The following is a 15,102-nucleotide window of genomic DNA, read 5'->3' on the forward strand; positions in this document are numbered from 1 at the left end:
GCGGTATCGAGCCCTTCGTCCCTGATTGACGAGAAGGCGCCCATTTTGCTTCCACTTGTTCGACGGCGGTGGACGTTTCGCACGAGAGGACAAAGAGCTGCAATGGACGGGTAAAATGTCCTCGATTGTGGACGCGTACGTCGGAACGCTCTCGTTTTAGTAACTTATGAGACATTTGAAGGGGACTGTGCCTTGCGTTCTCGGTTACAGATAGGCTAGCCGTTAGCTGAGCTGCAAAACATCGATATTGGATCGTTACGGGAGCTGCTGACAACTAGCTAAACATAAAGTCCACCCATGAACCGGGCTAGTATCATGAGGTAATGTCATTTATATATTCGTATTGTCGGTAATAATAATAATTTGATATCCAGAGCGATATTAACCGTAAAGTATGGTTGACTTATCTTTATTTTTTTGCTTGTGTTTGATTAGAAGGTCCCAATAGATTTCACTTATAGTCACATTAGTCCTTTGCTCACGGTAGAAGACAATTGTAACAAAGTACGGATCGTGACAAAAATTGTCAATAATAATTCATTACACGTGTTCTAATACCATATTAAAGTGCATTTAAATAGATTGTATAGATTATTGTTCTATGACAAATAACGGAATTTTTAATTTTCGAAATATGAGGGATTTTCTGCCTGTCATGACACTTACAAATGAAAATCTGTGACCGAATTCTTTATTACAGTTTAAACTATCATAACTTTCTTAATTTTTGACAGATCATAACGAGTTAGGTACAATTGGAACGCGTTTGAAATTCTAAACAAGAACGGAAAACACAAGCAAAGATTCAAAATATAAATTATCAAATATCAACGAATCGAATGCGGGCAGATTTTCGTCAGAAATCCCAAATGGCTGTCACTGAATACTAGGAAAGAAAATTGCAAGCTCTAGAAATATATATGCTAATGCTTCTTTTTGCTTGAAACTTGGCAGTTATGGAGAAAAACATATATTCTACCACTTCTATGAGTTACAAAAATACAACTTGCTCACCTTTATAAACTGTAGTGTTAGCAAAAAGAGCGGAAACTTCAATCCATTTTTCCCCTCATTTCTCGTCGTCCTATTCGGAGATTTCAAGGCCCAGCATGGAGGGAAATGTGTGTAATGCCTCATCATAAACTGCATAACTTGGAAAATCCCACGAAAAACGATTACGTACTTCACAAAAATGCAATGGTATACTACTGCGAGTACAGAGTGCGCTCGGTCCACTGGATGTAAACAATAGAGGTAACTGTAGCACCTAAACAAAGATGGTCACCATAAAATAAATAAATAAATAAATAAATAAATAAATAAATAAATAAATAAATAAAAATTAGTTGCTTACTAACTGACCAACGAGAGCATGTTGATAGCCTGAAATTAAAAAAAGTTATATGGAAAACTTGAAAAATGACGTGAAAAATCAAGTAATGATATGTAACATGTATGTGTTGGTCTTCGCTTTAACTTATGAATGAATTCTTCACTTTTGCAGTGATGGGGTTGGTGTGAAGGTAAGCATCCTTATTTTCTATCTGAGACTTTTGACTGTAAACAATTATGCTGATATTATAATAATGCATTTTAATAATATATTTTATTTTAAGCGCCTTTCAAAGCTCTCAAGGACACTTTACAGTCACAGACAAGCACGGGTACTATAATAAATAGAATACAATCACAAATAGAATACAATAAGTAAAATACAATTACAGTAAAGTGTCGTTAGCGATATTCAAGAGCTACGATATAACACTATCGATATAATGCAATTTTAAAAATAGATCGATATAACCGGCTATCGATGATATCATGGGATTTACAAGAAAATGCAATTTTAAATAGATGGGCTTTGACATGGGATTTAAAGGTGGGAAGTGACTCGATGTTACGAATGTTGGGAGGAAGTGAGTTCCAGAGTTTGGGGGCAGAGCGGCTGAAAGCTCTGTCCCTCATTGTGCTGAGACGGGCAGGGGGTTAAAGTTGATTCTATATTTGATCAATAATGATGTGCCTGAGTCATTTGTAACTGATTGATTGATTGAAATTGATCAGCGATTTGTTTTTCTTTTCTTTACCAGAGAGGCTCCGATGAGCTCAATATGTACAGTAGCAGCACGAACACCATGACTGGTAAGAACCCCTTTTTTTTCTTATGTTCTTCAATTTAATGGTTTTAATGATTGTCTTTGGTGAACATAATGCGGGTGTTCAGCAAACGGCAACGACACTAAGAAACAGCGTCTGGATGAGTCGCCTCCATCCAAAGTGCTTCACATCAGAAAACTTCCCAATGAAGTATCAGAGACGGAAGTCATTGCGCTGGGACTCCCTTTTGGAAAAGTGACCAATATTTTGATGCTGAAGGGCAAAAACCAGGTATCGCCTTCGCAACGTGGTTTTCATGCACTTCCTGTGGAATGTTCGGCTGACAACAAAATGTTTCCTTCAAGGCTTTTCTGGAGCTCAGCACAACAGAAGCTGCCATTACCATGGTGAACTACTACTCGGCTGTGACGCCGCAGGTCTGAAATCCGAATTTTGCTATGCGCTATTTTGAAGTCAAAAGAAGCCAAAAAATAATCATATGACAACACAAAAATCACGTGATACATTCATACTGCAATGTCATTTGGATTTTTCCACCAGCAGTTAGAACTGAACAAAATCATATTAACATTTTTAAAAAAAAATCAATATGCATTCGCATTTTGTAGCCCAAATTAGCATTTTTATACTGATCGGCCTTTGTGGCAATTGATGTTTCAAATTGAATATTCAAAATGAACAATCTGTCGAGAAAAACTGTCAATGCCATTTTGTTATTTTATTTTGAAATGAGAATGTGTAATTATATTCATTTTATTCGAGAGTATGTGTGTGCCAGGATTAACTTTAGTATCAATGAAATACAGTACAGTGACAGTGTGAGTGAGGGTATTATCGCCGAGAAAGCACGGCAACTTCACTCGGATATCATCAAGAGGCAACTACATCAACGACCATCACAAAGGTCAATAAAACGACTTTATGATACCGTACAGTTAGCTAGCTAAACAGAACACAATTGATGAGGAACAAGGTAAAATGATGGCAGACAAAGCACCTACAAGGGATCATTCCTCAAGATGGTGAAAGAAGAAGGCTACATTCCTCAAGTGTTTAACGCTGATGAAAGCGGCCATTCCATCAATAAAACCACTTTATTATGCAGTACAGTTTATTTGTTAAATTACACAACAATAGCACATTTATTATGCGTAAAATAAGGTATATTTTGTGTAGTTTTAAGGCTTTTATTTGGTAGAAAATTATGTTTTATGGGGACTTGGGAACGGATTATTCTCATTTTAATGGTTTCTTATGGGAAATAAATGTTCAGAAGATGAACTTTTCGCCTTACACACATGTCTGAAATCCGTTCACTCACTCATACATTTGATGGAGTCATGAATAGATGCGGTTTTTGCTTAGCGACATACAGTAAAGTCTCGTTATATCGATATTCTAGGGAGTCCAAAAAATATCGATATAACCGGGACTATCGATATATCCGATATCGATATAACGAGACTTTACTGTATTTTAAAATGTGTGGATTTTTTTTTTGTTTTGTTTTTAGATCAGAAATAGTCCAGTCTTTATCCAGTTTTCAAACCATAAGGAACTGAAAACGGACTCTGCGCTCAACCAGGTATTGGCATTGTTCAGAAAATACCAACTTTAAAAAAAATAACCGGACTAGACCTGATGTGGGATTTTTTTCTCGTCTCCCAGAGAGCCCAAGCGGTGCTACAGGCGGTCTCGGCGGTTCAAGGTGGCAGTCCATCATCAGACCATGGGGTTCTGGACCTCGCTCCGCCTCCCAGTCCTGTTCTGCGTATTATCATCGACAACATGTTCTATCCTGTGACTCTTGATGTTCTGCAACAGGTACAGGGATACCTCGGTTTACGAACCCCTTGGCTTATGAACTTTTCGGTTTACGAACGTTAAATTTATGAAAAATTTACCTTGGCATACGAACTTTTTTCGTACACGGAGCTGCCTCAATGAGTGATGTGTCGTTCGCGAACGAGCCCCTTCTTCTAACAACAAAATGGCAGCCGACTGTTTTTGTCCTCTAATCCCCGCCCACAGTCTTTGGTTAAAGCCACGTGATTGGTCAAGAACGCACAAGCCATCTGTACACTTGATGCAAAAAAACTTATCAACCCAGCTAAACAGAACACAATTGATGAGGAACTAGGTAAAATTATGGCAGAGAAAGCACCTACAAGGGATCATTCCTCAAAATGGTGAAAGAAGGCTACATTCCTCATCAAGTGTTTAATGCTGATGAAACCGGCCACTCCATTCCATCAAGCCATCAACGACCATCACAAAGGTCAATAAAACCACTTTATTATACAGTACAGTTTATTTCTTTAATTATCATACCATAGCACATTTATTATACATAAAATAAGGTATATTTTGTGTAGTTTTAAGTCTTAGAAAAGTAGAAAATTATGTTTTATGGGGACCTGGGAACGGATTATTCTCATTTTAATGGTTTCCTATGGGAAATTAATTTTTGGGATACACACTTTCCAATTAAGTTCGTAAGCCAAAGTATCACTGTATTACGGCACTTAGTTCCGCACCGGCAATCTCAGCAGTCACTAAACTGCCGATGTGGCGTTTACAAATACTTTTCAGATATTCAGCAAGTTTGGGACGGTCATGAAGATCATTACATTCACCAAGAACAACCAATTCCAAGCACTTTTGCAGTTCAGCGATCCTGTCAACGCGCAGCAGGCTAAGCTGGTAGGTCTGCAAGATTCTAAAACTCGGAACCGGTAGCATAGCATCGTGGTATTTTATGTTCAAAATCGATATTAATTATATTAAAAAAAAAATCACACTAAAAGTTATAAAAATTATAAATGAACTGTAAACAGTCTGGTTTTTAATAGTATTCAATAAAAAACGTTGCTTGCAAACAACAGATTGACGTCGTGTATGATCTATTAGCTCTAGCTGGCTGGCTATCTAGCTATGTATCGGTTGGCTAACGATTGCTTAGTTAGCAAGCTTTCTATCTATTTGAGTTACTTCCGGGTTGAGTGAACGCTGGCGCGTGTGGCTGCCGCTACTCACCCAGAGAAAAACTTATCCTGTGACCTTGAGAGATTTGAAAGGCGCTTATAAATGAAATTTATAATTATTATTACTATCCTGTCGCGTAAATGTCAGGTCTAATTTCTAGTCTTTTACGATATATCGGATATATCGATAGTCCGGTTATATCGATATTTTTTCAGACTCCCGAGAATATCGATATAACGAGACTTTACTGTATCTTTGACATTGATATAACATTCGGCCATTTTGAATGGATTTCGACTTACAACCGTTTGACTTACGACCGTTTTATCGGAACGGAACTCGGTCGGAACTCGGATGTTACCTGTATAGGTATTTTTTCACAAGTACAGTAAAGTCTCGTTATATCGATATCGGTTATATCGATAGTACTGCTTATTACAGTACTATTTTTATTTCCCGGCTAATTTCTAGTCTTTTACGATATATCGGATATATCGATAGTCCGCTTATATCGATATTTTTTCAGACTCCCGAGAATATCGATATAACGAGACTTTACTGTATATCTTTGACATTGATATAACATTCGTATGCTGTTTTTAAGCCTCATTTTAAGATGCTGTAAGGTTAAAAATCGTTTGGCCTGCGCACCCCGACATATTACGAGGCTTTTCTGATATCAAAAGTTGACAGTTATGCACACTAACTAACATTGTCTTGTCTTTCTTTGTCTCCAGTCTCTTGATGGACAGAACATCTATAATTCTTGCTGTACTTTGAGGATCGATTTCAGCAAACTGGTCAATCTCAACGTCAAATACAACAACGACAAGAGTCGAGATTACACGCGACCGGATCTGCCGACCGGAGATGGAGATACAAGCAAGGATCATTCTTTATTAGGTAATCCAAAAATAATATTTTTTTTAACATTGTGTCTGCTCTAGCCCACATCCGGTGACGTTTATGGTCCAATTCGGTTGCTGTGCTTTCTCGTAGGAACCCCGTCTGGACCGCTGGCGTCGTACTCAAGCGGTGGGGGTTATTCAACGTCGCTCTCCCTCTCTCAGGGCGCAGGTATCTTCAATGTATATTTGGTGTTGAAATACTTTTTTTGGGATGAGAATGTTTGAAAGGACAACCGACACCCCGGACAAGTTGTGTCCATAATTTCAAAAATCACTTGAAATGACTTGTACATTTTACAAAGATTCATTCCACCGCATCTATATAGCTATATTTTACCTTTTAAGACTCACGCTGAATATTTAGCAAATCTTGTTTTCGAGTTGATGACGATTCCTGAAGTGATGTCGTATTAGGAACGCCCGTGACCGACAAGGCGACTCACAATGCATTTTGGGTACTTTTTTTTCGTCTGAAAACACAGTGTTGATGGCGAAATTACAAGGAAAACTACATAAATAACGCGAAGGTGAATATAACATGGATAACATGGATAAAGAAGGTGTAAATTGACACAAATTCCCAGCGGACAAATCAGCCTGTTTCCAACGGAGCTTGTGCGCCATCTTGGGCATTTTCTGGGACGCTACATTGGAGTCCAGGCGGCGCGAATTGATACGGAAGGACTTCTTGATTGCAAACATGTATGCTTTCCTCTTCAGAACTACAGTAAAGTCTCGTTATATCGATGTCGGATATATCGATAGTCCCGGTTATATCGATACTATTTCTATGCACGCACGGAGAAAATTACATGCAAACAGGGTCGGATATATCGATAGTCCCGGTTATATCGATATTTTTTCGGACTCCCTTGAATATCGATATAACGAGACTTTACTGTATTTGAATCATATTCATGACTGGATGAGTCACAAAAAAATAAAGCATCTTCTCCGAATCTGAACTCTCTTAAGCCATTGTTTTGATTCTGGAGCAAGGCAGTTTGTGAAGGAGTATCCTGGCGTGACGTCACGAACAAGGGGGCGGGACTTTGTGAATCTCGCCATTTGTGAGTGCATTTTGCGGCAGTTTTGGGACACTAAGTCATTTGGTGTTTTGCATTTGACTAAAAATATCAGCCTGCATTTTTTTGGGTAATTTAGATGCAATAAAACATTTTTCTGATGCCATTTAGGAAACAAAAAATGGTGTCGGTTGTCCTTCCACAAATGCTGAAGCTGTAACAAAGCGCTAACATGGACAAAAGGCGAAAGCTGCCCACTCGTGGAAGGGAAAAATATTTCCAGAGGTCTAATGAGTGCTTAATCGGCACCCCCCGTAAGAAAAAACCAAAACCCGAACAAATTTGCAAATGATGCTCCATGTCATGCTCTTCAATCCCCGAATAAATTTGGGAATGGCGGCGAATGAGTTAATGAATAAGTCGTTTTCAAATTTGAAGTAAAAAAATAATGACGTTATTATGGTTTACATGGGACAAATTGACATTTTGGTTCGGAATTTTCCAAATTTCACAAGTTTGATTTGCTTTTGCGGGCTGAATAAAATGACTTGGCGGCCCAGATTTGGCCCGCGGGCCTTGATTTGGACACCTCTGTTTTAAAACATCGGAATGACGTGTCGATGAAAACGTTTCTGCGGGGTTCCGCTTGCTCACAGGAGCCATTAGCCCCTTGAGCGCCGCGGCGGCGGCGGCGGCTGCCGCGGGACGTGTCGCTCTGTCGGGGTCCGGCGTTTCGGGAGTGCTGCTGGCGTCCAACCTGAACGAAGAGGTACGTGCGTGAAGCATACACATTCAACCACAGAGCGAAGACCACTCGCTTCGTATTTACTCGTTTTGGGAAGCAAAATGTCAAATGTGTCGTTGTAGATTTTGATGAATGTCAAACAAATTACAGTGATACCTCGGTTTACGAACCCCTTGGCTTACGAACTTTTCGGTTTACGAACGTTAAATGTATGAAACTTTTACCTTGGCATACGAACTATCAATGAGTGATGTGTCGTTCACAAACGAGCCCGTTCCCCTAACAAGAAAATGGCAGCTGACTGTTTTTGTCCTTTCTTCCCCGCCCCCAGTCCAGTTAAAGCCACGTGATTGGTCAACAACGCAGCAGTGAGGAGAGTGGGGGGGGTTTAGACATCAAGCCATCAACGACCATTACAAAGGTCAATAAAACGACTTTATTATATTTTACAGTTTATTTCTTTAATTATAATACCATTGCACATTTATTATACATAAAATAAGGTATATTTTGTGCAGTTTTAAGGCTTAGAAAATTAGAAAGTGGAAAATTATGTTTTATGGGCACCTGGGAACGGATATTATGATCATTATTATTACATCAATGACCATCACAAAGGTCAATAAAACAACTTTATTATACAGTACAGTTTATTTCTTTAATTATAATACCATTGCACATTTATTATACATAAAATAAGGTATATTTTGTGTAGTTTTAAGGCTTAGAAGTTTAGAAAGTGGAAAATTATGTTTTATGGGGACCTGGGAACGGATATTATGATCATTATTATTACATCAATGACCATCACAAAGGTCAATAAAACAACTTTATTATACAGTACAGTTTATTTCTTTAATTATAATACCGTAGCACATTTATTATACATAAAATAATGTATATTTGGTGTAGTTAGTTTTAAGGCTTAGAAAATTAGAAAGTAGAAAAGTATGTTTTATGGGGACCTGCGACCGGATTATTCTCATTTTAATGGTTTCCTATGGGAAATATAATTTTTTAGGAGACACACATTTCGCCTTACACACTCTGTCTGGGAACAGATTAAGTTCGTAAGCCAAGGTATCACTGTAACATCATCTACAAGAGAAAAAATGAAGATGAGATGATTTCTGGATGCTAGCTTAATTGTACTTTGGAGCTAGTTTACTGTTAGCTGTTAATTTTCGACACACACACACACACACACACAATTGATGATCAAAAATCTTTTCTTTGAATGACGCCTTTCTGTCAGCGACCATTTCTGTCTCCTATTTCAGTGCGTCTTTTTCGTTTTTTTTTTTGAGAGCGCCTTCACATCGGAGTGGTGGTTTTCACGTGTCTGTCGCCATTTTGTCAGCGTCTGATTTCCTCTTGTTCTTGTATTTTATTACCCCCCACCTCCACCGGATTAATTCATTCGTCACTACGCCGCCGCCATTTTGTTTGTGCGCGTTTGTTGAATGAATCAAGCCGGCGCTCATTCCCCCTCCTGTTGATGCTGTTGACTGACCTCTGCTTTGGTTTATGTCCTTCTCTCCCTTTCTATCCCCCTCCCCTGCCTCTTTTCTTGGATATTGATATTGATTCTCTCCTCCCGCATGTGGTGTTTATTTGTCCCCCCTCCCTGCATCCCTTTTTCATTTGTCGTGGATGTCTCCTTTATTTTGGACAATTGTCAACCCCACCAAACAATCTTTGCTCGGATCGTCACCATCATGATGGAAACCCCCCACCCCTCGTCGTCGTCGTCCAATGCCGGGTGGTCTGATCTCTACCTTTCGTCTCTCCTCTTCTTCCTCCTTTTCCTGTCCTCTACTCTGCGGTCTCTCTCTGTTAAAGATGGTCACGCCTCAAAGTCTCTTTACCCTCTTCGGTATGTTCAATCTCTACTTTTCAATCTGTTTATCTCTCTCTGTTTTATCCGGTTTGCTCGATTGTTTATTTTTTGTCTTAGCGGGTGTTGTTGTGGACATTTTTTTTTTTTTATTCAATTGTAAGCCTTTTTTTCCTTCGTTTTCGCCGTTAAACGATTGGCCAGCTGCTTTGATGGCTTTTGCGATGAACTCGTGAGCACAAAAAAAATCCTAAAACGTGAATAATAGATTAGATCAGATGAGCTTTTATTAATAATAATAATAATAATACATTTCATTTATAAGCGCCTTTCAAAACTCACTTTTCAGTCAGTCAGCTAGAAAGCAAATAGCTAGCCAGCTAGATAGCCAGCTAGATAGGTAGCCAGCCAGCTAATAGATAGCTAATATATTGCTAATAGCTAATGATAGCTTTGAAAGGCACTTAAATATAATGTATAATAATAATAATAATAATAATAATAATAATAATAATACATTTATAAGTGCCTTTCAACACTCTCAAGGTCACTTTTCAGTCATAGGATACGTTTTTCTGTGGGTGAGCAGTGCAGCCACAAATGCCAGTGTTCACTCAACGCAGAAGTAACTCAAATAGATAGAAAGCTAGCTAGCTAATAGATAGCCAATAGATAGATAGCTAGAAAGCTTGCTAGCTTTATAGATAGCTATATAACTAACAGATAGCCAGGTAGATAGCTAGCTAGCCAGCTAGCAAATAGTAGCTAGCTAGATAGCCATCTTAGGTAGCTAGCTGGATAGCCAGCTAGGTAGCTAGACAGTCTCACAGTAGAGAAATTGACATTTCACAACAGCAAAAACAAAATACAGGGGCGGCTGTAAAGGCAGCCACTCTCGCGGCGCCATTTTGAAGTCAAAACAACAACAAAAAATACTAAATAACAAATAATTTGACACAACACAACAGGCGCATTCAGACATTCAATCTTAAGCACTTTCTGCACCCTCTTTGTTGCATGAAGCAGTTCTTGATGAACAAGGAGAGGATCAAAATGTCCTTTTTACCAGTGGATCAGGTCATGGTGAAATGTGCACGTCTGCTACAAGCTAAATGTTGAAAGCAAAAACGCGAAGCTATAGCGGCCATTGATTGAAAAGAGATTGTGTCACATTTCCTATCCCATGTCAATCCGCTTCAATTCCAAGCCGCGACATACCCATCGAGGTTCTGCGCAATCGTCTCATGGGTAATTTCGTTGTTAAATTTTGCCGCATCTTATCACGCGACGATATGTAAGACTGTAAGAAAAAGCATTTTTACGTTTTCCACCACTCGCCATCGATTTTTTTTTTAAGTCTCCTCTGTTTTACTTGTCACACACGCACGCTTGAATAAATCATCCGCGGTTGACGGTCCGAATCCCCAAAAAGCAGCGTTTCCGAATGTTATATTCAAATGGGAAGATCCTGCCAGTCCTTTCTGATCCTTTGTCTCTCTAGCACTAACTTGAATTCCTTCCATCCTTCACACCTCTTTTTTTATTTTACATCTACGTCGGCTCCTCCTCTCCTGCTCTGTCTTTTCTATCCTCGTCCTCTCCTACACCCTGTGCTCTCTCTCTCTGTCTATCTTTCTCTCTCCCTGTCTTGGTCCACCTGTCTGTCTCTCTCTCTCTCTCTGTCTGTCTTTGTGTCTCCATCTGTGCAGGCGTGTATGGCGACGTGCAGCGGGTGAAGATCCTCTACAACAAAAAGGACAGCGCTTTGATACAACTATCGGATGGCAACCAGGCTCAGCTAGGTGAGCCGCCCGTTTATTCACGGACTAAATCGGGAAGCTTTTTTTAGGGGGTGGGGCTGTCTTAAAGGACAGCCGACGTCACTTTTTTGTCTTTTAACTGACATCAGAAAAACGTTTTATAGCATCTAAAATACCCAATGATATTTTTAGTCAAATGCAAAACACCAATAAAAATGACTTAAAATGTCCAAAATGTGCAAGAAAATGAACCCGGAAGTGGCCAGTTTCAGAAAGTCCCGCCCCCAGTTAGTTCGTGACGTCATGCCAAGACGTCTTGCATTGCTGGAGAATCAAAACAATGGCTTCAGATTCAGAGAATATGCTTTCTTGTTACACATCCAGTTATGAATATGATTCAAATAGTTCTGAAGAGGAAAGCATACATGTTTGCAATCGATTAATGAATTTATTCCGCGCCATTTTGAGGCAACATTGGGGGAAAATGTCTCACCCAAAAAGAGGCAGAGAATGGCGACCTCTTGTCGACATGACAGTGTATTGCGTTTCCACAGGCTGATAAATTCCTTATATGGAGCTTGGACGCCCTCTTCTGGCGCAACACGAGGTTTTCCGACCCAACAAGCATTGACGTGATGGAAGGACTGCTACAATGTGTCCTTTTTTTTTTTTTTCGGTCAGGGGCGTTCCTTCAGTGACGTCACGTACGGACTCGTCACCAACTCAAAAACAAGACTTCCTGAATATTCAGCGCGAGTCTTAAAACGTAAAATATAGCTATTTGCGGTGGAATCTTATTAAAATACGCTCACTAGAAGTCATTTGAAGCCATTTTGCAAATTATGGACACAACTTGTCCGGAGACGTCGGTTGTCCTTTAAGATTTGACATTCTCTGCCCAAACTGGCGCGTCTCTCCACTTTGTCTTTAGCTATGAGCCACCTGAATGGTCAGAAGGTGTTTGGGAAAGTGATGAGAGTGACACTATCCAAACATCAAACTGTCGCTCTGCCCAGGGAAGGACTGGACGACCAACTTCTCACCAAAGGTGAGCGTTCGCGCTGGCGGCGTTCATTCACTTGCCCGAAAAAAAAAAACCCATTGCGCCTTCTTCACATTTCCAGATTTTTCCGGTTCTCCGCTACATCGCTTCAAGAAGCCAGGATCTAAAAACTTTCAGAACATCTTTCCTCCATCCGCCACGCTTCATCTCTCCAACATCCGGTAAAGAATCCACCATTTTTTGTTAACCCGCCTCCATTTTAGTTGGTGTCGCGTTGTCCTATCTGGAACATTTTGTCTTTGTTCAGGGACAACTTCGGCGAAGACGATCTGCGTCACTTGTTCTCCAATAGCGGTGGTGCGGTCAAGGCCTTCAAGTTCTTCCAGTAAGAAACGATGCCCTTGAATTTCTCTGAATTTAACACAAAATTCCTATAACTAATAAACACTTTAAAGGACAACCATTATTCTGTTTCCTAACTGACATCAGAAAAATCGTTTTATAGCATCTAAAATACCCAAAACACGCAGAATAATATTTTTAGTCAAATGCAAAGCACCAATAAAAATGACTTAAGGGACAACCGACGCCTCCGGACAAGTTGTGTCCATAATTTGTAAAATGGCTTCAAATGACTTCTACTGAGCGTATTTTACAAAGATTCCACCGCATATAGCGATATTTTACGTTTTAAGACTCACACTGAATATTCCGGAAGTCTTTTTTTTTTTTTGAGTTGGTGACGAGTCCTCACGTGACGTCAGTGAAGGAACGCCCCTGACCGAAAAAAGGACACATTGTAGCAGTCCTTCCATCACGTCAATGCATTTTGCTGTACTTTGTTTGGTCTGAAAACATCGTGTAACACCAAAAAGAGACAGAAGAGGGCGACAAAGCTGTGGAAACAGGCTGATTAATTCCTTATACGGAGCTTTGTTGCCATTTTCTGCCTGTTTTTGGTGCTACATTTCCCGCCCCCAGATACCTCAAAATGGCACGGAATAAATTCTTTCATCGATTACAAACATGTATGCTTTCCTCTTCAGAACTATTTGAACTATATTCATAACTGAATGAGTAACAAGAAAGCATCTTCTCCGAATCTGAAGCCATTGTTTTGATTCTGGAGCAAGGCAAGACGTCTTGGCGTGACATCACGAACGAGGGGGCGGGACCTTCTGAAACTGGCCACTTCCTGGTTCATTTTTTTTTTTGCACATTTTGGACACTTTACGTCTTTATTTTTATTGGTGTTTTGCATTTGACTAAAAATAGCATACTACGTGTTTTGGGTATTTTAGATGCTATAAAACGTTTTTCTGATGTCAATTAAGAAACAAAAAAGTGATGTTGGTTGTCCTTTAAGAGCTACGTCACCGCATCTTGTCGATGAAATCCAGCGTCCGTCGGTGCGCCATGTTTTTGACATCCAACTGGACCGTGTGCTCCTTCCTCCCCTCAGGGACCGTAAGATGGCCTTGATCCAGATGTCGTCAGTGGAGGAGGCCATCCAGACACTGATGGACGTTCATAATTACGACATGGGAAAGAATCATCATCTAAAAGTTTCCTTCTCCAAGTCCACCATCTAAATAAACCTGACTCTTAACGGCTCTACATTTTGGCTAGGTCGCTATTTGAAAATAATTGTTTTTAAATGCAAGTGGGCGGAGCTTGTTGTTAATGTCAATTAACAACAAGGGGAATAGAGTAGACAAGAGTTCTCAACGTATTACACGGGATGAACTCCATAGACGTTGTGTAATATAGTCAACTGAAATGTTTCGTTCAAGTCTTTGGGTCAAAATGTTCTGGACGAGGTTTCAACATGTGTTCCTGGTCTTGGTCTCTGGTCAGATCAACATACATGTGTCTTTAGTCTTGTTTAGATATGACACTTCAACACATTTAGGACTTATGTTACTTAGTGTTACTTGCTTCTTCACATCCCTTGATGTCCTCAACGACACGGCCCACTGAGGATCCGGCGAGTTCCAGTCCAAGCCCGCTATTCCACAATAAAGTGGAATAAATAAATGTTAACATATTTTTTCTTTTAAACCAACACTTGGAGTTACATTGTGTGGTATTTTCAGACCGGAATTTCCTCCTTTTCTTGCCTGTCAATAAACTACTCTTTGTCTCCCTTAACTGCCTTGTTTCAAACCCTTACCTGTCAACCTTGGCTAATATATGCCCGTATAAATGATTACAATTCCCGTATAACAGTTGTAGTTCGCCGTAAATGATTTAAAAAAAAAAAACAACGCAAAAACAAGCGAAAATGCAGATTTGATATGATTTTTAAAAAACGCCTACGCAAGCGGAAATGCAGAGTTTAACTGCGCATGCGCGCGTATTGTCAGAACTGACAAGTCACGCCCCACTCTGATGAAGGCGGAAGTGCACGCCGAAACGTGTCAGGTAATTAAACAACCTAAGACGCCACTGTCGGTTATAAAGGAATCCTTTACAAATTAGATAATAAGGAGACAGAATGAAATTAACACCACCGCCTGACAAAGTTGTACGCTTTTATTTTCCTCCCAACATTCGTAACATTGATTTTCTTCCCACCTTCAAATTCCATCTCAATACCGGTAGGTTTTGAGATTGAATTTGACATTTTCTGTGTAGCTTCATCTATTGTTTCTATTTATAAATTGTATTTTATTTATTATTATATCTATGCTTGTTTGTGACTGTAAAGTGTCATTGAGA

General features: G+C 39.6%; 1 protein-coding gene across 2 annotated transcripts; it reads left to right on the forward strand.

Moving 5' to 3' along the window:
• LOC148891052 (polypyrimidine tract-binding protein 2-like) lies at nucleotides 1-14,532 on the forward strand. 2 transcript variants are annotated; one of them, XM_089008411.1, is made up of 18 exons: nucleotides 1-110; nucleotides 211-320; nucleotides 1,505-1,523; nucleotides 2,091-2,142; nucleotides 2,225-2,388; nucleotides 2,463-2,534; nucleotides 3,632-3,703; nucleotides 3,787-3,942; nucleotides 4,711-4,821; nucleotides 5,841-6,006; nucleotides 6,103-6,180; nucleotides 7,693-7,805; nucleotides 9,624-9,657; nucleotides 11,328-11,420; nucleotides 12,310-12,426; nucleotides 12,503-12,602; nucleotides 12,689-12,766; nucleotides 13,844-14,532. In XM_089008411.1, exons 2-18 carry the CDS (start codon nucleotides 298-300, stop codon nucleotides 13,971-13,973), a joined length of 1,578 nt encoding a protein of 525 aa, XP_088864537.1. In that variant the 5' UTR covers nucleotides 1-110; nucleotides 211-297; the 3' UTR covers nucleotides 13,974-14,532. The 2 variants fall into 2 exon arrangements, with proteins under 2 accessions (XP_088864537.1, XP_088864538.1); XM_089008412.1 differs by lacking the exon at nucleotides 211-320 and having other exon boundaries at nucleotides 54-110.
• The last annotated feature ends 570 nt before the right edge of the window (nucleotides 14,533-15,102 follow it).

Source organism: Hippocampus bargibanti, linkage group LG11, assembly GCF_051943395.1.
Source record: "Hippocampus bargibanti isolate YZ-2025 linkage group LG11, ASM5194339v1, whole genome shotgun sequence".
NCBI classification, from domain to species: domain Eukaryota; kingdom Metazoa; phylum Chordata; class Actinopteri; order Syngnathiformes; family Syngnathidae; genus Hippocampus; species Hippocampus bargibanti.